Raw genomic sequence first — 25,096 nt, 5'->3', positions numbered from 1 at the left:
CAAAAATAAAGATGTCCAGAGTGATTAGATAACACGTTATATAGACTGATATGAATACAGGTGTGCCTTGAGATTTTGGCTTGTGCCTGTAAACACCTGCCATATAGAAAATTCCAGCTCAAACTACATGAGTCACCAATAATTAGTTATCGAGGAAACTATACGATATGTGGAACTGATACAGATTTGCAGTATAAATGAAAATCTAGAACAAAAGCACAATATACTCGAGTACTGTACTTAAGTATACATTTGAGGTACTTTTACTTGAATGTTTCCATGTTCAGCTGCTTTATATTTCCACTGCGCTATTTTATCTTGTGTTGAAAAACACTGATTCAGATAATTGGAAAAAATGCTGAATCTGATAGTCGCCCATGCCGATAATCGGTCTGTCCCTACTAACAATTCTTGTTTTTAGAGGGCACACTACTCTCTTTGCATTACCTCATCAAACAGCTTTAATCTGGGGGCGTAAAAGACTGAAAATACTCGTCTGTACACAGAAACATTATGATCCTGGTGACTTGTGTGTCCAAATGAACGGCTGGCTAAACGTTAGAATAACATCATCCAACAACCGACAGACAGAAGTGCTGAGCATGACACAGCCACTCTCCTTTTTGTCCAACGTTCACTCCACCTTTCAGGCTACAGATGGAGCTTTCCTTTGTTCGTACACTTCCTCTCCATCACATCCACGGCAAGACTCAGCTCTGCCACGTCATGCACGATTTATGACATGCCGGTACGATGCCAACCCCTGCGTGTACAGGCCAACAGTTGCACATCAGGCCAGTCCATGCTTTCCGTCATACACTGTTGACCCGGTCTGCAGCGATGCAACAGACTAAAAAAACGCACACGTAACACACACAGAGGAACACACACACACACGCACGCTGCATACAAGCAGAACTTCAGGGGAAACTGGTCACGGAGAACAAAACGATGGAGAGCAGAGCGACCTCAACACGAGCAGACACGGGTGGAGAAAGAGAAAGAAGGGAAAAGACAGAGGCAGAGAGATACCAGGACGGTTTAAAGAAAAGCTGACAGGGTAGGTAGAAGAAGGGAGATGTGATCAAAGTAGATCTGAACAGTGACAATTAGGTCACAGTTGGTTTAAAGAGCTCCGGGTACCAGGTGGGTGGGATTCACTGCGTCAACACGGCTCAGATGGCGACTCTTTGAAGCTGAGGAAACGACTGAAATCCGAGCTGTTTCGAGTGGCACTTAAAACAGACTACACAAACTATAAAATCAATAATACAAAAATGTGATCCGAGGGAAGAAGAGAGGACATAAAATATAGAAATTTGTCCCACAAATGATCGTGACGAGGCACAGCGGTACGAGAAGTTTCTGAACTTTTGCAGCACATCAACTAAAACTGAGATCCTGTGATTGTTTTTCTGTGCCTGACAGCGTTATAGAAAAGGATCTTCACAGAGTTGTTTAAGACTAAATTGGCGATCTTAAAACCGCTTTCTTCAAAGTCACCAGACAAAAGTCGCACAATAATACGAACAAACTAACCGATCGAAGCGATAGACCAGCAACTCTGGTGTTCTGAGAGGTAAGATTACTGTTTTTGTCAATGGAGTCTGGTGGCTTTGAAAACAGCAATAATATGCCCGTTTATGGCAAAAAAAATAAAAGGGATATTACTATTTAACAAAAAGGTCATTTAGACCAGTAAATATATAAAAACAGCCTCTTGAAAAGGCCTTTAAACACACTGAATGTGCAGTGGTCACTACAGCTGCATGTGCAAAATCCCAACCAATTTTAATTTGTCTTTTCTTTTTTCAATGTTTGAATATTTTAAAGAATTAAAATTCTTTTAAAGTGTGTGCGCATTATACAAATTCAATTCAACCCATCAACCCACCTGGTTTCCCCCTTAAATTTGACTTAAGACTTTGCTCTCGGCAATAAAAGAATATAAATATATTAAATGACGATAGAGAGGATGTGTTAAATAAATAAAACAGACAGGATCATAACTTTAATCTGTCACGAATACCAAACAGGTAGTGTCGCTATCACCATCTGACCCTGTCCCAGTGCAGTTCAAACCGACCCACATGGCGTCTCAAGAGTGGGTAAAGAAAAACCAGCAAACTAGATTCTGGTTCAGATCCAGTTTGAAACATGATTGACAGAGAGACAGAAGAATCAAGAGGGAGAGAGAGAGAGAGAGAGAGAGAGAGAGGTACATACACTGAGGTTATCTCCGCGAGGCCTGTGTCTCCTCCGCTGCAGAGCAGGCAAACACAGAGATGATACGTAGAGCAGAGCAGTGTAGCACACACACACACACACGCACACACACACACACACACACACACACACACATACACACACACACACACACACACACACACACACACACACAGCATAGGCCCGACATAGCATAGCCGCCAGGACCGAGAGAGAGTAGAGGTAGAAAACGAGTAGATAAGACAGGGAGGGATGAGAAACGAACAACAGAGATATGAGGAGGGAGAGGAAGGATAATGAGCTCAGTTTGAGGACGTAAACATGTTTTTGGGAGGGAGGGGAGAGAAAAAATACAAGGGCAGGGATGACAGAGATGTAGGACGAGTATATAAGTGAAGGAGAAGATGAAGGGAGGGATGACGAAGAGAGAGAAACGTACAAGAGTAAGTGATAAAGAGAGGACAGAGAGAGGAGAGAGAGAGGACCCAGGTGATTTAAAGGAGGCCAGTGCACACATATAAGAGCGAGGTGGGTGCGTCAGTGAGCGAGAGAGGACAGAGGACAATATATAAGACACACACACACACACACATACACATACACTCACACACACACTTACCGAAACAGCGTGAGCTCTCTGTAAGGCAGAGCAGTGTTAGAAAGCAGTAAGTAACACACATATATACTGTATACACAACACACACACACACACGCACACACACACACACACACACACACACACACGCACGCACGCTGGACATTTTCTACACTCCCGCAGCGGTCTCTATCTTTATTCATGATTGAATTAACATGTCTAATTCTTTCAAAGTAGCATTTAATTATGTTAACACCAGGACTTATGATAACAGTGTTGACGCACCAAAACCTGAGTCAGGTGGTGTTTGTTTTAATGAGCAGGGAGTACCGAATGGGTGGAGCTTGTCTAAATATATAGAGCAATAAAGAGAAGCGATTGTTCACTTTCTTTTTTGGAAAGACGAAGGAGAGTCCCCAGAAACTTGCTATTTCAGCTGGAGGCGATGCCTTACATCCTGACTGACTGACTGACTGACTGACTGTCGGCTCGCATCGGGCGTCTTCTCACTTTTAATTTCGATTTGTGGAGAATCTTTGACTTGTAACTGAGATGATTCATCCATTTAAAATGTGATTGTGATCATCGCTGTTTGTGTCCTGTGTGAAATCAAAACCATAATCTTCTCCTCAACCTAACCAGGTAGTCAAATAAACAAACAACAAAACCGTGACTGAAAGCTACAAATACTTTAAGATACTTTTAGAGTCAAGATTTTTTTTCCGGCAGAAAACCTCCCAATATCCCAGCCCAGGCAGACTGATACTTTCCAGGCACATACGTGTGAAGCCAAATACACAAAATATATGATGTGCACTCAGAGCGCAGGCTGAGACGGTCACGTGGTTCTCAGACTCATCTACTGCTACGTCCTGAAATCCATCTGGGTGAAATAACAAGTTTGAAGGGAGACCCATACACAAAGAGTGTTTTCATAGTTTTTTGGAGAGTGTTATTTTGTTTGGCTGGAAGTGCGTTGGATATAAAATGAAACAGTAACTGTCAGCTTTAACTGTTTCCATCTGGCTCGTACGAACAGTGTAAGAACTGTCGCCATTTTTATCTTCTGAATCAGAAACTTAAAGTACTAGAATAAGTAGATATTGTACTGACTCCTTCTCCTCACACATCACATTCCCTCGTGTACACCCCTCTACCTCACCCTCTAAATGTTCAGACAAAGAAACACTCCATGGAGTTACCAACATACCAAAGTGAGAGCAACATGACTGGATGCAGTGACAGTGTCGGAGAATGGGAGATGCTTGTATGCATGAATGTGTGTGTGTGTGTGTGTAACTGCAGCCAGAGGCTTCACAGTAAAGTCTGCATGTGCTGCATGGAAATATAAATTACACTTCTCTCGTTTTAAGGATTAAATATCTGAGCACACAGGGGCCGATCTGTAAGCAGAGCGAGATGGTTTGTTTCCTCACTGTCTTCATAAAGTTCCCGTCTAGTTTCTTTCTTCTAGGTGCTAAAGGCCGTCAAACCTGCTGAGGAAATTCACAAGGCCAGATTTCACAGTCAGTGAGTGCAAAATCAGGATTTTTACACTCAAAATCTGCCCCTACCTGATCCTAAAAGGTGTTTTGTTAATTAATAATTTTTAGTTAACAACTACAAAAAAGGTTCAGCTGGGATCGAAGCCTCTGTAACAGCTTCTACGTCAGCCCGCTCTGTTCATATCTCACATACCATGAAGAAACGGCCAAAATAGAAAAATAAAGATATTTATAAACAACTCAATAAATAAATGAATATGCCTTTCAATGCACCAAAAGTAACATTAAACAATGTACAAATGAATTGATATTTTTGTTTTAATTTGCTTGTGTATTTTTTATCTTTAACTTAATTTAACGATTAATTTCCATTTTTTATTATTCAGTTATCCATTTAAAAAAAAATGTATTTCATAAATATGTACATTTTAAAATGACAGAATTGTTAAAACAAATGGAAAACTAAATGGGAAATTAAATAAAAATACAAGCAATTAAAGCAATTAAAACAGAAATATCAATTTATGTCACTATTATATATCATTTTATAAATGTTTTTCTTTTTTTTAATAAATAATGTTTTATAAATATTGCCCACATTTATTTTTAGTATTTTTTTTGCTGCACTTTAATGGCATATTTATTTATTTTTGTTTTTTTGTTTATTTGTTTTTGCTTTTGGCAGTTTCGGTCCTCCATAAAACACCTGAGACGTCAAAAAAGAGTCCGTTTGAGCGAGTTAATGATGGCGGCTGCTGCTGAGATCACTTTACCATGAAATGATCATGTGGCTGTATTTGTTCTGAATGATTTATATGCTGCAGGATCATTTGCACTTCATGACTTTTCTTTTTGTCATTTTGTTGCTGAAGGGAGACGTTAACTCTGGCCACAGTTTACACATGACAGACACACCAAGGATTCAATGGAGATGGGAAAGGGAACAGGAAATGGTTCGACCACATATTCTACACATATAGGTCCTCTAGATATACATACTATACATATCTAGAACACTTATCCAGCCCTCCGACCTGAGCTGAGCAGCAGCGCTGGGTCGGCTGCTGGATAAGTGGAGGTTTATGAGAGTGAGGGAGGAGGACGAGGAGGTGGAGGAGGTGGAGGGATGGTGGTGGGAAGGGGAGGGAGGGACGAGACAGACGAAGGTGAATTTAGATAAGTCTCACTGCTTCTTTGCATCCTGTCAAAACATTTTGTTGGAAATGAACCATGTTTCCTGTGCAGAGAACTAGAGCCATTAATAAACAAATATTCCAGAATAAAGGAAATATTTCTTGGCTTTGGTTTGATTTCAGACTCGGCTCTCTTCTCTGTTCGGGATGCGAGGAGACTTTGCCTCTAATTCACTTCGACTGTCCTCACTGCTAACAGGCATATTAATGGGAGAGTGGTGGTGATGGTGGCGATGGTGGGATGAAGGTGCTCACTTGGTTGTCTGCCGAGAGGCGGGGCATGGAGATGGTCCGCCCATGCCCATCCATTGGGTGATAGGGCTCAGTGTCGGAGTACCCGTCCCGCCCCATCTCACTCATCTCTACCGTCTGTAAAAGACAACGAGAGGGGGGCGTGACCACTGTCTGCTGAGGGAGGGGAGGGACTCTGACAGGTCATTGACTAATCGAGGGGGAGGAGCTAACTGAGGTGAAGGTAACAGTGAATAAATTCAAAAAACGTTTAAAGTTCCTTCTTTTGTGTGTCTTTACTACAATTCTGTCTTCATAAATGCAACTTGTTGTCGCATAAATTGACTGTTGCAACCTGTGTTGTTTTAGAAAATTGGCCTCTGAGAGATTTAGATGAGGTGGAGATCAATAAACCTATCTGTAGCCAAAATCCTCCACCGTGGGTTAATGTATAATCATGTACTCAAACCCTGCACCATCGGACAAGAATTCAGACCTCTCTGACATAAAACCTGCCAACCCACAGGATCCAAAACTGGGGGCAGGAAAATATCTCCCTCCAACGAGTCCACGGCACAAATCCATAAACATTTTAGTACGTTAGTCATGGGATTGAAGAGAGAGATGAGGGGCTGGGGGAGTAGGGACATCCCAACAGACAAGTGAAAGGAAAGGAGGCCGTGAGGAGGAGGAGAAGGTGCACATCGCAAAACACATCCACCAACTCTATTCACCAAGCCAACTGATTCAAGAGGAGGTTGAAGAGTGGACAGGAAAAAATAAAAAGGAATAAGGAAGATGGTGAGACTAAAGAGAATACGGGAGATGTGAACTTTTGAGCAGAGAGATGAAGAAAGAGACAGATAAAAAAGAAAAGAGCTCAAAGGACAGAGAGACACTACAGTCTTCATCCAGCAAGATTTCAACTCTGAACTAAGAAAGTGGTTTTGGGACTAACAGCTCTCAGTCTTTCCACAACAAGGACACTCAAACGGGGCGTCGAGGTGGAGTTCTTCAGTTCCTTTGCAGCTGCATCAAATCACTTCATCCCAGAGACAGGAAGCTGGATTAAGGTCTGGCTTTTATCCCTGAAATGCCCATCCAACCACCTCTGAGGTTAGATTATGGATCGTATAAGATAATTTGAAATAAAATACTTACCTGAATGCAAAGAAAAAAACAGGGGATTTTACTTTCAGCTCAGTTACTTGACTTTATTTTCCATCGAAAGGTTTTTGCTTTTGCATTTAAGCTCCGACTCTTAGATCGACTTTTATTTAAGGATGGGCACTGGAGTGATGAAACTCACCAAATTTCATTTAAAAAATGTAATTGACAAAATAGTTTTAGGCCCTCAACGAATAAAGAAGTCATAAGAAGTAATTTAGATAAAGAGAATAAAGAGAGTTCAGGTGCAGATTGCAAGTGTGACGGCTTCAGGATGTTTCAGTATGTGCGTTGCAACAGCGGGAGTCCTGAGGATTGTTGAGTACTGCACCACGGCGTGGTCGGAGAGCGGAGAACATGGTTGTGTGTGCGCCTGTGTGTTCGTCATACCTGCGGGTTGTGACGGTTGTCGTGGAGACCTTCGGGGTAGGGTCTGTCGGGGCTCCAGTTACCCGTCTTTTTGAACATTTCCTGGGCGTTGACCGTCAACCACGACTGGCTCTGAGTCATGCCACCCTCAGGAGGTCTGGCACCCACACATACACACAAGTCAGGGGATTACAAATCTGCGAGGCTTCCAAGTGAAGAAATTCACAGTTTGAGTAGAAGGTATATGACATCTTTGACCAATCAGGCAGCTGATGCTGGTGAAGGATCTCTTAAAACCTGTCCTTGAAAAAAACAAGATGCCCCTAAAAATCTGACAAAAGGTGCACAAAGTGTGTATATATACTGCATATACTTATTAATTACTACAAAAAATATGTTTGTGTGGGCAATTATTAATATATCCTGCCTTTCAGTGCACTACACTTAAGCTCCCACCCGCACCCAGTCACTCACATGCTGTTGAGGTTTTCCGGCTGGGTGCTGGGGAGGCCGTTCAGGCCTTGGCCCCCCTGGCCGTCCGTGCCCCCTCCCTCAGAGGGTGGCTCCATGCGCTGAAACAGTAATGGCGTTCGGTTCTGTGTGAGATACACGACATGGCCTGCAGGCTGGCATCAGGCACACTCAGGGGGCAGACACAGGACACAAACACAGGATGCACTCGCAGCATGCACCCACACGGGGGCGCCATCGGCAAGCACATGGCTGTGGGTAACCAAGGTAAAGCCAGACTACTGATCTGGGATCTGCTGACCACACTGAACAAGTGTTTAAATGAACACTGCCGGCTTTAAGATTACTTGACTTATTCCTTCATATCTCTGAGCTGATGTTCAGGGAGGGAAAGCTGATCTCAGATCCGTGTCAGAGGGAAACTTTTACCTTAGGCATTTGAGGTAAGATTGCTCTTAAATCACAGGTTTTGGACCAGATTACCATATTCATGAAACACATGATCCAAAAAGACACATTACTCAAAAGTCATCATTCATCTGCTAAGATTTTTTTTGAGTAATATGCCATTTTGTAGAAAAAGTAGACATCTGATCCTGAACTAAGAACATCTGCTTCCATCAGGTCAGAGGTCAGGCAGGCTTCCTCCCAAGGTGTGCTGGGTAATGAAGACCTCTCAGGAGTGGCTTAAAGGCAACGGTTCATGACTGCTACAGCCTGTGTCATGTCCCTCCACAGCCTGGAAGCTAAAGGCTGAATGCTTAATGAGTGCAGATGGATCGAGGCCTGTTCAGAAACAGATACACGTCCAAACCTCCTCGCACACGTCAGGCTGATCTGCTGGACAGGAAGCTCGTCTGGCTACGATGTCAAAACTTTGAAGGATATTTGTAGTTTTACAAACCGATCTTTAAGGACAGGCTGGTGAAGGTGGTAACAGAGGCTTTGCAGCTGCTTCCTTAATCTGTAATAACAACTGTATCTTTTGTCATGGAGGTGCAGATATCTTTACAGGATTGTTTTGATGAGGTGTACATGTTTCTAAGTAGGCCAAAGACAGAAATGTCTATGTCATGTTGCCTTGTCCACCAACTTCCTGTTGCGTGCCTCAAAGTGACATTTCACCTTTTTATCCCAAATCCATCCATGTATAAAAGACACTCACTTCCACTGAATATGTTAGTCAGTGTGCTAATCAGATTTGTTCATGGTGTGCAAGTTTGGGCTAACTTTGGTTAGCTAGCTAAAAAGCTGACATTATCTCAGCTCAAAAACAATTTGGCAGTTGTTATGAGTACTCAGACATTCACCATGACTGTTGAACTCTGTTGGTGCCTTCAAGTTGTTTAAATATTTAGCTAGCAATCAGAAATTCACACCTATCATTGCTCAAGAGTTGTGGTCCTCCAATGTATTTGCCAAAGGTAACAAAATGTCAGCTGAAAACTTTCTATTTCCTTCTTTGAACATGTTTTAAAAAATGATCAGACACTGAAGCACAGCCTTTTCCTGTCCAGTCGTCATCTCCTGTGCCACAGAGGTGAACGGCTCAAGTTCGTCTCTGGACAGTCTTGTTTGATACTTGCTAGCTCCAATGATGCATCCTGAGAAAGTTCATGGTAGATGGCGAACACACCAAACACCTAACACAGACACTGGCTTTAATGGAGTATGTTTCAGCAGCGGCATATGTATCAATGAATTGTTCCAGGATTGACTGATTACATACGGCGCCACTGGTCACAGGAACCTCCACTCAACATCCCACCAACCACCACAGCAGACAGACAGGCAAACAGACAGCTTCATGAACACACAGAGTGGAGAGAATGGGTCTTGGTTAGAGCAACTTGGTGACAATCGACGTGGATTGACCAAACAGCGAGAGCTTGATAAGCCAAGGTCTCATCTCTTCCTGGAAGGATAAAGGGAGTGCATCAGAAAGGGCCGGAGATGACGCAAGACTACAGACAACAGAGTGAAGAAACAGGAGAGTGACGGACAGCAGAAAGAATACCAAACAACAGAAATATCTGAGACACAACAACAGCTCAACAAACACTGAAGAGGACAGTCGTGGCGTCAAGAGGCACAAGTAGGAGGAACGGAGGAGGAGAGAGACGAGCACAGCGAATGAAGAGTTAAAGAAAAATCCACCTCCTGGTTCACTTACACTGTTACATGAGACCAGGAGCTATCTTTTAAAAATGTTCCTTTCCTCATGAGCCTACTACAACTCTACTTTCCTTGAGAGTTTATATGTTTTATTAACATATATAGGTCTCGGAGAGCACAGATGACACCAAATTAGCAATGCTATTGTTAGCAGCCATGACAACAAATGAGAAATCTTGTATACTACTATAGTTAAAGAGGGCAAAGATTTATCAAAGTTATATTTACGATGCTCGATCCAATACAACTGCAAAGCTGACGAGTTATGAGTCATGACTTTTAAACAACTGGATAAGCCATGATGTTTCAGTCAGCAAGAAAAGAAGAAGAGAAAACCTGGATGAATTTGACCAACTTTCTTGGAAAAGGAGAAGGGATTGTATGTGCACTATGGCCAGGCACATGGGAGAAAGGCTACTAAAGAAACTTTAGGTAAGACACAAAATTTAGTTCTGAAAACTTGCAAATTAACTTGTTAATGGCAATCAGCTGTAAAAGTGGTGCCGATCTGGTCTGTGTTGCCTGGCTGGGATTGGCGTCTCCTGGCTATTCATGAGTTGGGCTCTCAGCTTCAGACAGGTTTGGATTGGTTCCGAGTAGTACATTTCAGGGTCTTTCTCAGGTTTGGGCATGAATTTATGGATCTCCGATGTGGACATATAAATACAAAATAGCTTTCTAATTTGTGAACACTGGGGTTCGTCCATGGTCCCAACCACATCCTATATTCAAAACACAACATGTTGACATTACTTGTGTTGCATTTTGATTGGTTGAGGACACTTCTGAGGGAGAAATTTGGATTTTTGTCTATTGTATCAACTATTTCCCCTGTATGATTCCTGAAGTCCAGAAAGTTACCCTGGATATTTTAGATAACCAAGAAATGTTCTGCTATAAGACTCCACTGAAAGAAGATTTACAAAACCTCTGTCGTAAAGGTTTTGTTGTTTATTGATTTGTCATTCTCTGTTATGTTTTAGGGTGGATTCTTCCTTTAAAATGGTACGGCATTACAAAAACACAAGACCACACTGAAAGAGGGGAGGAATGACGTGAGATACTGTGGACATGGCAAACGACGATAACAGACACACAGACTGCTTGAAGTCCTTGTGTACTGCTGATGTTGAGAGAGCCTGTGTGGACCTGTCCATTAAGTCCAATGGGATGGCTGCATTCAAGAACATACCAACACATACTGTTTTAAGAAGAAAGGCTAACATACTCTCCAGTCACCAATGCACTCCTTCGTTCTTCAAATAGGAAATCCCATCTCAAGAAATATGTTTATGGCTCCATTCAAAGAGCACATTTGGACTTGGTTGTATCACCTTGAAATTTAGGATAAAGTGCTGATGACTTGCTAAAGCAAACTGGAGGTATTTCATGAGTGGAGAGATGTTTCCAGACGTCCACAGTGTGGACTGAAAAATACAGAGACAGCGGGCGCGAGTGCATCTCAAAGGCATTCATCGACATGAAGGTAAGAGTACTGACAGGGAACAAAAGGTAAGGCCATGTGGTATCATCATCATAATTATCATCACGTATCAGAACATTACCAACAACAAAAACCATAGTTGTGAATTGGTAAACCTTTGTCAACGCCTAATCCTCCTCAAACAGCCCATAGTGAGAAGACAAAGAACACTTAAAGCAGTTGTTGTGGGAAAGGTTGCTTAATAGCTAGAGAAAGTAAAGCAGCTAGAAACCTCCGTTAGCAAGCACGGTAAAAGGCATAAGGCTGGTGAAAGGAGCCACAAGGTGCTTGAAAAAGAACGCAGATTTTTCAGGTGGCATGCTAATAAAGGGCATAGCACAGGCGGAGAGAGGTAGGACGGTTTTTTGAGAGTTTATATTGGATTTAAATGTATAAGACGTGGTTCTTATACTTTTAAATCCATATTTGGCAGAAGACAGGCAAAATTCGCTACGGGGCCAGTGGAAGTGGTACCAGGAGGAAGAAGAGAAAAGGGAAATAAAAACTTGTTCGAGTTCAGGGAGTTTCTCTGGGATGGAGTCTACCTGTTCCTCTCGCAGGGCCTGCAGCTTTTTCGTCTTGCTCTGCCGGTAGTACTCCATGATCATCATGGCGGCGTAGATTTTGCCCACCGTCAAGTCTGTGGCTGCTGAGAAAATGACAAGTTACCCTGCAAGATTAGACCCGAGTGGGATGGGACCCTGAGCCGTGGGGGGAATGGGAGTGGGGGACAAGACACACACACTGAAACACCACCATTAACAACAACAACAATAAATTCACAGTAACATGCAGAGTACACCAGCAACTGAGACATTTCTGTTTCATGTCAAATCCATGGAGGGACAGACCCGAGCTTCAAAATCAAGACTTTAAAGCTCCTATTTGTAAGATTGTTGATTTTTGAGTCTCATTCCCAACTCGTCAAATACTGAAATTTTTAGGTTTCCCCAATTGTAGGTCGGGTCAGCAGCCAGCCCAAATCATCAGTATTTGACGAGTTGGGAATGGAGGGGATTACTTCTTCGTCATTCACAGTCACAGTCAATTAAGCTCCCTAAAGTAAGCCTCCATCTCACATACTTGACATAATCCTGTCCTATTTGACTTAAAATGTTTCATTTATGTTTGTCATATGTGATGTAGGTGCTAACTCATTACGTCATTACAATGTTATATCTTGAAAACTTGTAACCTAAAGTAATTGCGTATGTGGCAGCGACAGAGACAACATTCACCCTATTACCCCATTGTTGATACTGTTTTTATTTTACCTTCTATGTATGAACCTCAAAAGCTAAAGGCAAAACATTTTTTCTACCAGTTTGATAAGATAATGATATAATCTACACCTATATCTAAGGATAGGGTCTGTTTGTTTGCTGACGATGTGTTTCTGATCACTGCAAGTGAGACCATGAACTGTGCAATATAAAGGGACAAAACACTTTTAAAACAGAGACTAATACGCTCTTTTGTTGTCTTGAGGGATCATAGGTAACCACTGTGTAAACATGTTATGTGTAGCCTTAACAGAAACAGGCAGCTCACTCGCTGGTGTACAACAGACAAATACAATATTACAACACTACACTTACTAACACAACAAGGCCGGTAGTCTTTTCACAGGCAGATGCTGTACCTATACATTATAACATTCTCTTAGCTGCAATCTAAACATATCAAAACTTGAGTATATTTAATCTTTAGACATAATACTAAGGCTGCGGACTAGGTAGCCACCTCATTAAGAAACCTTTTGACACCACAGTCAAATGGAAAACAGGAGCTCAATTTTTTTCTAAAAACTCCGGACATGTATCCCCAGAGTTTGGATGGAAACATTAACATTTAAAATCAGAAAAATACTGAGCTTTGTTTTGGTCGTCGAATAACTTCACTGAGTAGCTAACTTTCTTACTGAATGAGTGGCGCCCTTTTCATAGTGACATGGCTACAAGTCATCTAGATATTGATAAGATATGACCACAGCATATCTTATTTTCTTCTTATATCACTGAGCAATAAGACATGACATATGCATATCTTGTACATTCTTAAGTGCCATGCGTTTAGCCAAGTAACTTGCGGGTATGCATAACATGCATCATTTTACTAGTTTGTATTCATGTGAGCACTAAAATCATTCCTATAACCTTCAAAACATTCATTCATCACAAGCTTTTCATATACTTATATACTTGTTGTGTCCTTAAGATCTGTTTTACTAGTCTAATAACTGCTCAGTTCTTCCTGTAGTGAAAAGACTTCTATAGAGGATCTTCTATAGCAGGCACCCCCTGATACCAGGACTGACTGAATGGGTAGAGATCAGCAGTGCAGGTATGTGTGCTAACGTTTCCATTCTGGTGTGTTTGTATGTGTATGAGTGTGCCTCCAGTACATGTATGGTATGGTGCATTCCTGTGTGGGATGTTTTTCTGTGAATACAAATGATGCAGGAGCTACTTTAGCCAATTAGGTACAAGATTCATAATCCACCTAAACTTAAAAACCACTATCTGACAATCTGTTTATCAAGAATCCAGTACAAAATGGCTCAACTGACCAAATTTGATTGAAATTGGTCTTGCAGGGTATACAGGTGGTGATTGGTAATGAACGGTGGCTAACCCTCATGAAACATTTTTGTTCATTGTTTGTCTGTGTTTATTTGTTTACCTAAACTGAAACCGATGGCAAGCTCAGTGCACAGTAGGCAAAGCAAGAGCCTGGCCGCCAACCACGTGATGCGGGGCATGAGGGAAGCATCTGCAGGAAGCAGGCTGAGCTCACCAGGGTTCAGGTAGGCCTGCAACCTTCCATATTGTTGGTAAGGAAAGCAATTGCCACATTTTGTAGCCGGTTAGTAGCTTCAGGAATTGTGGTTAATTGCCCTAGACCTAAAACCAAATCATTTTACAGGACAACCTGTGCCTAAACAGTAATTTTGGGCTTAAACACAAATTGCTTTGTTCATGAGTGGAAAGCCATGTCATGTCTTTAGCCTCTTTTATGCACCCTGTTCAGGGTGGGATGGTTGCTCCTTTATTCTGCTTTATCGTTATGATAATTATATAATTGGGTTGGTCTTTGTTCATCCGCCTCTGATTCAGCAGCAAAGGCATAGATATAATAGATGTCTAACAAGCAAGATTTTTAAAAAGCAGCTAGCATCAGTTAGCAGCTAACTCAAATAAGAAGAACAGCAACTGAAATTGGGGAGACGACACAAGGTCTGGGACCTCCTTACCCTCTGAGCAGAGAAAGAGATCATTGCCTTATAGACATTAAATAATTGTTATTGCTAAGTTATTGATTGTATTGTTTCGAGAGTGCTGCCCTTGCCTTGTGCAATCTCTTTGATGCTATTCAAGTGACTACTACTGCTTGGGGCAGTGAGCAATGAGTTACTGAGGTAGCAGGTTTCTATCATAGCAATGCTATATGACAGGCCAAGAAGTCACCAAAATCTATTATAACTCGCCGGCGGACCATGAATCTTGATGTCTTGAATCTTGATCCCAATTTCATTGGAATTTAAGAAGTAGTAAATATTTTGCTACAGACAACAGCACTGGAAGGACGTTTGGATTAATGGAGGTATACTGGTTTATGTATGTATGCATGTATGTTTGTGTTTGTATGTATGTTTAGTATGTGAGTTTCTGCTGTAGTAGCCTGATCAGGAGATGCGAAGCAGTGAATGACACTGGCTGGTGGAAGCTGTCCTCTTGGTGAGTTGGTGATCGGACACACACACACCACTATGCTAGGCTTTCCTGCAACTTACCCTTGTGCGGTGTAACCAGCAGGTCCAGCGTCTTCTGCGACAAGTTCGGCCAAATAGCCATCATCTCTTTTCTCAGCTCTGCATCCATCTGGTGCTTGTCTGCACCGCCTGGGTAGCACCAGCAACCCAGAGTGTCCACACACGCATCAAACATTTGTACACACACGCATACATCCATACACCAGCAAACACCCAACATGCATAAAACACAAGGCAGAGGAGGTACAGAGCGAAAGGAAGGCCAAAAAACATATATGTAGCCATTCACGCGTGTACACATTCATCCAAAACAAGAAAGTATTTTGTTAGAGTCAGAATCAACAGTTTTGTTAAATTTGCTATAATAATCTAGAGTTGTTGAAGAGAAACAGACAGAAACAGAGAGGTGAAAAGTCACACTTGTGAATTACCAAGGAATACCCAAGAATGTCAGACAGGAGGGTAACTGAGATAAACAGTAAATGGATTGTAGTACTTTAGGGTCGTACCCTTGGCAATCTTTATATCCAGTGCTGTCCTGATCAGAGCCATGAGGGTGGAGTTAAAATGCACCGTGTTGTCATCAGCAACCGGCAGATCCATGCGCAGCAGCCTCTGTGGAGAGCCAGTCAGGATGAGAGCGTGAGAAAGATACTTGTCCTTCCTAAAGTGTGGTGTGCCTGAACCTCCAGGAAGGGGAGAGGGTGAGGGGTTGGGGGCAGGGTTGAGAGAGCTCCATAGACAACAGCCAATTAGAGTTGGACTGGATTCGTCCAGCTTTTTATTTAATGTTGTGTGAGACAGATTAGAGTTAAGGCAAGGGTGACTATAATGTGTTTGGGTAATGATTTGATCAATGTAGCCTAATAAGTCAAGTTGGTAAAGTTGAGTCAAGGAAATGATTCCTCTGCCAAGTGTGTGCTATATTAAGTGATTGTTGAGCATTCATGTGTTAAGTGTGCTGCACATTTTATTAGTGCATTTACTCGCAAGTGCAAGAGCATTTGCTTGAGGAAAGAAACTTGAATTGGCGAGTCCCCGCATCTCCTGATTTTCCAATGATACTCTACGAGACAGCACAGCTATCCAATGAGGGCCATCTGCTGCTAAGCAACTGTGAGAGCCGAGAACCACAAGGAAGAACAATCGGAGCCAAAATGGCCTCCGACCCAACCTGTGCCCATGTTCCCTAAATGTGTGAATGCATTGGCGCATTTACACATCTCTGTTGTTACACACATATAGATATATACTATAACAGTACACATACACTGACCCCCCACCCCCTCCAGCCCCAACATCCCTCCCCGCCCACTTACACACAATTATTTGCACAGACTGCAATTAAAGGCGCTTAATTGCAGTCCTTTGAAGACAAAATAGGTTGACTGGAGAACAATAACAGTATCGCTGGAGTAATTCCGCAATTTTTCAGGAGACTGCTGTTGTTTTATTTGAGGCATCTGCTATAGAGCTCCCCCTACCTGTAAGGAGGTTCCCTGTCTTTACATGTCTATACCAGGTAAAACCAATGGAGAATCCTGCGGATAGAACGAAACAAGCTTGGCCAGCTGGGGCCGCTTGCCGTTCCTATCCTAACCAGTTGGCATCCATCGGATTTACCTACGAACATGAGCGTTGGGCACTAACGATAGCAAGCACGGCAGTACGATGGCGGTGGGGTTGTGTACGTGCTCGTGTTCCTGAGTGTGTGTGAGTGTCGGGCATGCCCAAAGCCAAGTGTGCGGCAGGCGGAGGGCATCGGCCAACATCCACAGCGCTCGGCAGACAGCAGGCAGGCTCGATGTCGCCCATAGCCATGCGACAGAGATTGTGAGCAATGCATGCAACACAACACCCTTCCCCAAGAAAACTCCCACATACCCGGACAAACAGAGCATGCAACATGTCTTAACTTCACTCCCATTATCTAACCCCAAAATCTTCTACCCAGCCCACTCTCCCCCGACTTCCCTCAAAACCCACTTTCACAATACAAGCAGCCGTGCATCCGCGCAAAGAGAGTATCCTCAATCCAACTGGATTGATCCTATTGATTGACAGATTCATTTCATAACTTTTTTTTTCGCTCTGTACATTTTTACATGAATGGTTCCCTGAATCATTGTCAAATTGGACAGCGATGGTAGTATTTCATATCAAGTCAAGATCTCTCTCAATGCCAAACGGGTGCAGTGTCTTAAGGGGTTGTCAGAGTTAGAGAGAATTAGAGTTGTGGCATTCCCTGAAAGAAGAAAAAAAAATCATAGAGAAGATCAAAAAGAGATGATTGACGTTTCTGTTTTTGTTTTGGACCAACCAGACTTCATAGTGGTAGTACTGAAGGGTCAGGTGAGGGGGGTGTATCAAAGGGGAAACATGTTAGGGGCAGCAGTTAGTTGAGTTAAACTAGGCGGCTCTAAGCTTGGTCATGAGATGTAGTTACAGATAAAAAGGGAAGGGCGAGAATGAGAAGGGAGAGGAGGATCGTGAAAACACTGAAAGAGTAAAAGAGGATTCAAGTGAACGTGGGTCAATTGGTTTTAACAGAGAGAGGAACGAAGTGTGTGTGTGCAGATAGAAGGAAAGATAAGAAAGAGGCTGAAAATTACAGAACAAGACAAGAGATAAGGACGAGGACTAAAAACAACACTGACATTAGTTTCCTGAGGAGAGGTCAGCTCAAAGAGCAAGGTGTCATAGCGATACACATTTGTCAAAACTACTTTTTTCAGTAAGGGCGAGGCCTAGTGTCCACTAAAGAGTAGATCGAGAACTTTAGGATTAAGAGTGATCAGTGTCAAATGGTTCAACACGTCTAACCTTCCCCTCTCTGTTCTGACAAAAAAACATGAAGACTTTCTGATGTCACAAGGTCCTTTAATGGACATTTTCTGTGAAATTGCATCAATGAATACTGGAAGGCTTTGATGGCTGAAGTATGTGATGGGGGCCACTGCCAATACAAGTTGACATTTTGAAGGAAAAAAAGAAAGAACAGTAGAGTCGAGGTAGAGACAGAGTGGTCTTAATTGGGCAGAGGGATGATATGGAGGACTGAAGATGGATGCTGGTCGCTGACAGGTGAAAGGACGAAGAGGTGCAAGGACAGAAGAATGACAGCAAGAGAGAAAGAGAGACAGAGAGACTGACAGGTTGGAAAAAAGAGAGAGCAACAAAAATTAGTAAAGGATATGACAAGACAGTGAAGAGGAGAGCAGAACAGAAGACAAAGGAGGAGAGGAGACAAAAGTGAGAGACTAGAAAGAGAGACAGGTGTGAATTAGGTACTGACACCCAGATTCAATAAAAGTTTAGCACACTGGAGAGTTTGTATTATTTGATCTAACGGTGTATTTGCACCTAGCTCATTTTAAACCAGTTGTATGACACCCTGAGTTTTTCATCCATAGGTTAGGTTTGTTTGTGCATGTGTCAACACAGCAGTCTTGATCAGATGTGGGCCAAAACAAGCGAGTCAAGAATCGTCTAAAGAGGGCTTGCCTCTGCTCCTACTCTGGGGTGGTTTGTTTGCAGTCAGAACCAAGTCCACCTTAACCTCCTAAACAACTTGCTTGTGCATTGACTGATGATCTATCCGTTTACTTTAGCTTATCTGGGGTCGGGTTGTGGTTGCAGCAGGCTGAGTAGAGTATTCTAAATGTCCTTCACCCCATCGACACTTTCCAGCTCCTCCTGGAGGAGGATTTTGAGATGTTCCCAGGCCAGATGAGACATGTAATCTCTCTAGGAAGCTCTGGGTCTGTCCCGGGGTCTCCGCAGAGTTGCCAAAGGGAGGCCCCCAGGGAGTATCTTAATCAAATACCCGAACCACTTCAGCTGGCACCTTCTGATGCGTGGGAGCACCCAATCTAATATCTCTTAGGCTAACCTGAGCCACCCTACGTAGGAAACTCGTTTCGGCTGCTTGTGACTGCTATCTCATTCTTTCGGTCACTACCTAAAGCTCATGACCGTAGGTGAAGGTTGGAACGTAGATCGACTGGTACACTGTTAAGCTTTGCCTTCCAGCTCAGTTCCCTCTTCACCACAACTGTCCAGTGTAACGCCCGCATCCCTGCGGATGCTGCAGCTCCTCACCCAGTATGAGGAAACCAGTGCATCCTTTTGGAGCCAGACCTGGGAGGGAAGCTTGCCAAAGGGTGTCTGGTGGCTGGGCTTTATTTCAATTGGGCTTGGGCCTGGAAAACCAACATGGAGCCAACACTCTGTGGGTGCACCACCTGCAGGAAAAGGCAATATGGTCGGGTGCAATGTGCAGACTGGCTTGCAGACTGGCATTGACTGATTATTAAAGATATAATCAAGTTTACCCGGTGAGCTGTCTTTGGAACAATTTCTGTGCAAGTTTGTGGTGGTAGCATCCATCAGAGTCCATCTACAAGAGCGAATGAAGCAGCACATCTTTTATTAAGATGCATCAGAACACTGTTTTCTATTTGCAGTCTAGATGCTCTTTGGAACGGGATGTTTGTTCAATTCCAAGTGAATCTTCTCAGTCATCCTTCTGCCCAGTGAGCGAAAAGCCTGCCGGTGGTTGGCATTTGTTTCCAACTTTTTCCTGCCACACAAATAAACCAAGGGGGAAATTTGACAATTTTAATCAAACAAGGGTATCATTTTGGTATCAATATTGAAGGAAATAGTATTTTTAGGAAACCTCCAATTTTCCAAAGCTTTTGGGGGGCAATGATGTTGGCTAAAGCAGATAAGCTTTACAGTTGAAGCATACAGGATGCTTGCCTTTGTGGTGCTACTTTTCATAGCTTCTCGATTATGGGAACTCTTTGCTAACCTTTTTTTCGATACTTATTTGGTGCATCTGGATGTCAATAAGAAAGAGAATGACAGAGAGGATAGACAGAGTATGATTCCACTGAGGATAAGAGAAATTGAGGACAACGAGACAAAGAGACAGCGGATGCTGAAGTACTCGACCCAAATCTTTACCCTGATGGTCTGAGGCACAAAGAGAAGCCAAAGACTCTGAAGTTTCTTTGGGTGTCAAAAAAAAGACATCTTAAAAAAGACAAAAAACTAGAAGGGCCATGTGTATGTGCACAGTGTGTAAGTGTGTGGTAGTGTGGGCATGTGTATGTGTGCACTATAGTGCCATCCACAGGAATAAGAGACGCAGAGGACTGAAGACAGACACCCTTGCCGGTCCTTCTGTACCCGCATCGTAAGCAAAGAGTTGCACTGTGTGAATATGAGCCTGGTTTAAATAACCTCTCTTTAAATGTTGTTAGTATGTTGGCCTTTGTACTAGAGATTTTCAGTTTTTTTTGTTTTTGTCTTTGTGAAATAATGGCTTGTGTAAACTAAACATTTTTCACATTTTATAATTCATAATTCTATACACAGTATATGCTCACAAAGAATATCAGAAATTACCACAAGCAATTGGTTGTTCTGGGGTTCATGTCATAGTTTACATATCTTTTTTTATGTAGTGTAAATACTCATACCTGTAACACAAATGTGGCCCAATGATATGTTTTATTATTTGTAAATCTTTAGCTTGTTAGAAATTTCTTTAACACAGGCTGTGTAGGACTGATTCAATGTACTTGTACTACAAGATTCAAGATTCAGTATGGTAGAATGCAAGAAAACTTCCTTTGTTAGTTTTAATGGATGTTTGCATATTTTAATTTCCTTAATTTGGCATGGAAAAGGCAAAATTCTTTGTTTTTCTGACTGGATTGTGGGTGTGCATGTGCATGCGTCCGTGCAGGTTGCAGAAGGACTAGCAAAGCCTCCTCCGTTCCTTTACTCCTGCGGCCTGACGGGAGGATATAAAAGAAAGAGGATTGACTACCACTCCACTATCACTTCACTTCACTGCACGACAAAAGCCCATCCCTCCATCCCCGCGGTCGGAGAGAGAGAAGAGAGGACAGCGCTCACCACCACCACAACCACCACTAACAGACAATGAGGAGAACATCGCTGGGAGGAGGGAGAGAGGGGAGGTGGGACGTGGAGGAGAAAGGGAGAGGAGGAGGAGGAGAAGGAGGAAAGGGACTGGGAGGTCCCAGCAGAGGACAGAGAGGAGAGGGTCTTCTCCCCAGCGATGGGGAGGTTTGAGGACGGAGATGAGAGGGAGAAAAGTAGGGAAGAAAGGCATGATGGGAGAAGGGAGGGACAGAAGGAGGTGGGGTGGTGGCTGAGGAGGGTGGAGGGGTAAGGTGGGGGGCGAGTCTACCTTATAGGCGACCCGGGCGGGACACCTCTTCCCGAGGCCTAGCGGCGGACACATGTGTCTTAGCATCTGATACATGTCTGTGTAACTGATCCGGCCGCTGGGTTGGCCACAAACACACACACACACACATATCACATGCACACATGCATTCAAACATCCACACACCATCACACACACACACACACACACACACACACACACGACAGACAGAACAAACGTAGACGGACGACGTGAAAACGAAAGAAGATAAACAATGAGGGGTAGGGAGGGGGAGGACAGAGGGGGGAGGACGCACAGAGGTGAGTTTGGAGGAGGAGACATGAGGAGAAAAAAGAAAGAAACCAACAAAGGAAAGGAAGAGGGAGGGAAACAAATACACAGAGGTTATTGTTTTGATCGCTGTGGATATGTGGTTGCTGTGGTGAGAGAAAGATAGAAAGAAAGATAAAGAGAGAGAACGAGGGGTCGTGTTACGTGGCTTCTAGTCTGGTATTTCATAAAGTAAGGGAGAGGAGGGGAGGGAGGGAGGGAGGGAGAAAGGTTGGGGAGGAGGGGAGGGTTTGGAGGAAGAGGAGGTGTTGTTTAGTTTAGTTAGTTGTTGTTGAGATACCGTTCTATGCGAGGTGAAAAGGGGGTTTGGGATTTTTTTCGCCGCTCGAATAGAACTGGCAGCGGGGCTTCTAGCAGGCAAAGAAAAGCACCGCTGCAGAGATCGGAGTGAGTCACAATGACAAGTCAATGCAGTCCGTTACTGAGGCTGCGTGTCCACCGGGAACCTCCGCTCACAGCTGTGCCTCCAGATGTTCACGGGCGCCCTCCCTGGTAATGATAGGGAGGGTTGGGATATACCCCAGCAGTGCTAAAGGCTAGGTCAGTTCACCCTCATCACAAAAAGTGTGTTTCATCTTGTATGTGGTATCAGAGCAGATTCAGTGGGACAAGGGCACTACTTTAATAATCAAATCATAATCAAAGAGCACCTGGTATTTTGGTTCACGTAGCTCATACGCAGAAATTAGCCCAAGGAGACCAAGTGTCTAAAATAATTTGTCTTTAAAGTTATGATGGTAAGTAAATTGACTTACCTAATCTACGTAATGTAAATTACATAAGTGACATGACTGAACGTTATTTAAACACAAAGCAGAATCTTTTCCTAAAAAGTAGTTTTGGTGCCTAAACCTAACCAGCTGCGTCCGTCAACATCAAACAGTCCAAAAGTCACAATATATTATCATAAGTATGACAAGCCATGGGATGGCCTCTTGCAGTGTATAAAAATAACCACTAGATAAATAAACGTGCGAGTGTGGGTATAACCTCTGCATATCCAACTTTTTTTTTTAATGATTTTGGTGAACTGACCCTTTAACCATTTCTTATGTCAAAGCCAAAGACTGCAGCACTTTGAAAAGATCTTGACAGTCGTAAAGCAAAACGCAGACGACCGAAGAGTCTTCCCACGAGCGTCTGTCGACACAGGAAGTTAATGAGAGGTACCTGGTGGACACAAGACCTTCTTATGTCCAGAGTCACTGCCCCAAATCACACACACACCCTGCCCCTTTCCTTTCTTTACCCAAACACCAGAGCCACAAACAGAGCAGGTTTGGCCTTATTATTATGATGATATTTCAGTTACCAGCGAGTGTAAACTTTTACCATAAGGCCTGTTACATCCTCCACTCAAGAACACGAGTACGTGGGATACAGAGGATCTCATAACACACTCATGTGTTTACATAACACACTGTGCTTGTTGCACAGGGGGAGTAATGTCAATGTGATCTGGGATTATTCAGCATTTAAATGGCCAAAGAGTGGAATTGTTTAGTTATATTATACACTGAAGAGTATTTTAAAAAGAAGATAAAAGCTACAGTAGATCTCTGTGGGTTACAAGATGACAAACTCTTTATAGGATTTGATTTTAAACTTGTTGTAGAAGCTTGATGTTGCTGCAGGTTTCACAAATTCTGGACTTTACGTATGTGATGGGCAACGTGTATATTCTTTATGAGGAGCTTGTAACAGGCCTAACAATTGTTTGGATACCTTGAATATTTAAAAGCCACTACGTGCAGGATTTTAACGCAGTTTCACTACAATCATTTTTATTTTTCTACAAATCAGCCACCAGACTCATGATTCAATAATCACGTAAAATCTCTACACATAGTGGCTTTAAAATCTTAGATCTTATAAAAATATTACAGACTAATGCTGAGCGCAGTGGTTCACAAACATGTGCCATGGAGGCGCGAGAGTCTGCAGTTTGCTGCTGATATCAGCTGGTTTCATTTGTGTCTATCAGCAGTCGACATGTCACCGTTACTGCAGTGGCGCCTCCCAACAATATCTTTTTATGCGAGCTGTCCTAAGAAGTGAACATTTGCTATCATTTTTTTACCTTTACCTTCTAAGTAATGTTACTTACAATAAGGGGAACTTGTGCAGTTCTCAGCTGCTCCAGTCTCCAAAAAAAGCTGAACATTACTTGATCAAGAATATTATTCATATTATTATAAATAATTATTTATTACTTAATATTATTAAAACAGTAGTTCTGACCCTCTATGAGTGACCTGTAGTTAGCATTTTGTTGCTCAACGGCAGGCGATTTCTGAAACAATCTCGAGTACCTATAAAAGTTGTATTATGACTCGTTACTTGTAATGTAACTGGTCTTTCATGATTAAATGCAGTTCTTGACTGATTATTCTAGCAAGCTAGTTGGTATATTACTCAGTACTTCATCTATTCTGGCTGTCATTACCAGTAGCATGTAAAAACTGAATTACATTAAGGGATCGCCATTCATATGAGGTACATTAAGTATTTACTGGGGGTCAAAGGCGCCACTAGATGGTTGAACACACAAAGCCTGCAGACTCCTGAGCCTTGATGGCACGTGGCTGGAAAACAGTGGCCGAGCTAACGGGCTACGAAGGTTAACATGGTGACGATATTCAGACCAAGCCATCTCTGCATGTGTCTCTGCACTAACCCTGCCTCCCTCACCCAAAACCCCAACTCAAACAAGAACAATGCACATTGCTCGAACCATTTTCTGCCCAGGCAAAAATTAGACAGCAAGCAGAAATAAAAGACAATGGCTGACTGGAGTCTAGACTCTTAACGTTTACATCATACTGACTTAAAAAGGTGAACACATCAGTGTCATTTTCCCCAGCGTTCAGTCAGAAGACAATAGCGAGTGCAGTGCACCACCTCATGCTTCACACACCGCTATCGGTGTGTGTGTGTGTGTGTGAGTGCGTACAAGAGTGTGTGTGTGTGTGCATTTCTGCATTGTCCCAAACATTCTCATTGTCATGTCAGAATGCATATACATATAACAGAAACCCCCCCCAAAATGATTCAATGGTGAAATGGGACTAAAACAACTGAATAATGCAAACCCAAAAAAAAAAAAAAAAAGTTGAAGTAGTAAAAGATTTGTTTTAAAAGTGATAAAAGAGCGACATTCATTCCAGTCTCTTAAAGGCGAGCAGGTTGCGTTTAAGTTTGTGCTTTAGGGGTTTGGTCCAAACCTTGCAGGCCACCCTATGTGGGCATTTCTTGCCAAGGCCCAGGGGAGGGGAGATAACTCGCAATAAACTGTACATATCCTTATAATGTATGCGCCCGCTGCAAGAAAAATACAAGGAGGGGAGGTT

General features: G+C 42.8%; 1 protein-coding gene across 14 annotated transcripts in view; it reads right to left on the bottom strand.

Moving 5' to 3' along the window:
• The window catches only part of cacna1ab (calcium channel, voltage-dependent, P/Q type, alpha 1A subunit, b), a 122,286-nt gene that overhangs the window by 11,172 nt on the left and 86,018 nt on the right, over positions 1-25,096 (bottom strand). For 4 of the 14 annotated variants that reach the window (XM_084373863.1, XM_084373871.1, XM_084373873.1 and 1 more), the window contains exons 38-46: positions 24,971-25,067; positions 15,697-15,802; positions 15,209-15,316; positions 11,961-12,064; positions 7,761-7,882; positions 7,308-7,443; positions 5,775-5,888; positions 2,846-2,863; positions 2,227-2,262 (exon numbers count right to left, since the gene is read on the bottom strand). In XM_084373863.1, the coding sequence (XP_084229989.1) occupies positions 2,227-2,262; positions 2,846-2,863; positions 5,775-5,888; positions 7,308-7,443; positions 7,761-7,882; positions 11,961-12,064; positions 15,209-15,316; positions 15,697-15,802; positions 24,971-25,067 (841 nt within the window). Of the gene's footprint in view, positions 1-2,226; positions 2,263-2,845; positions 2,864-5,774; positions 5,889-7,307; positions 7,444-7,760; positions 7,883-11,960; positions 12,065-15,208; positions 15,317-15,696; positions 15,803-21,416; positions 21,514-24,970; positions 25,068-25,096 lie in introns of all 14 variants that reach the window. The other 10 variants (XM_084373872.1, XM_084373867.1, XM_084373874.1 and 7 more) reach the window with 9 other exon arrangements.

Source organism: Pagrus pagrus (assembly GCF_965226575.1).
Source record: "Pagrus pagrus genome assembly, chromosome: 2".
NCBI lineage: Eukaryota > Metazoa > Chordata > Actinopteri > Spariformes > Sparidae > Pagrus > Pagrus pagrus.
The sequence above is the reverse complement of the archived record's forward strand: the minus strand, read 5'-3'. Positions and strand labels throughout refer to the sequence as shown.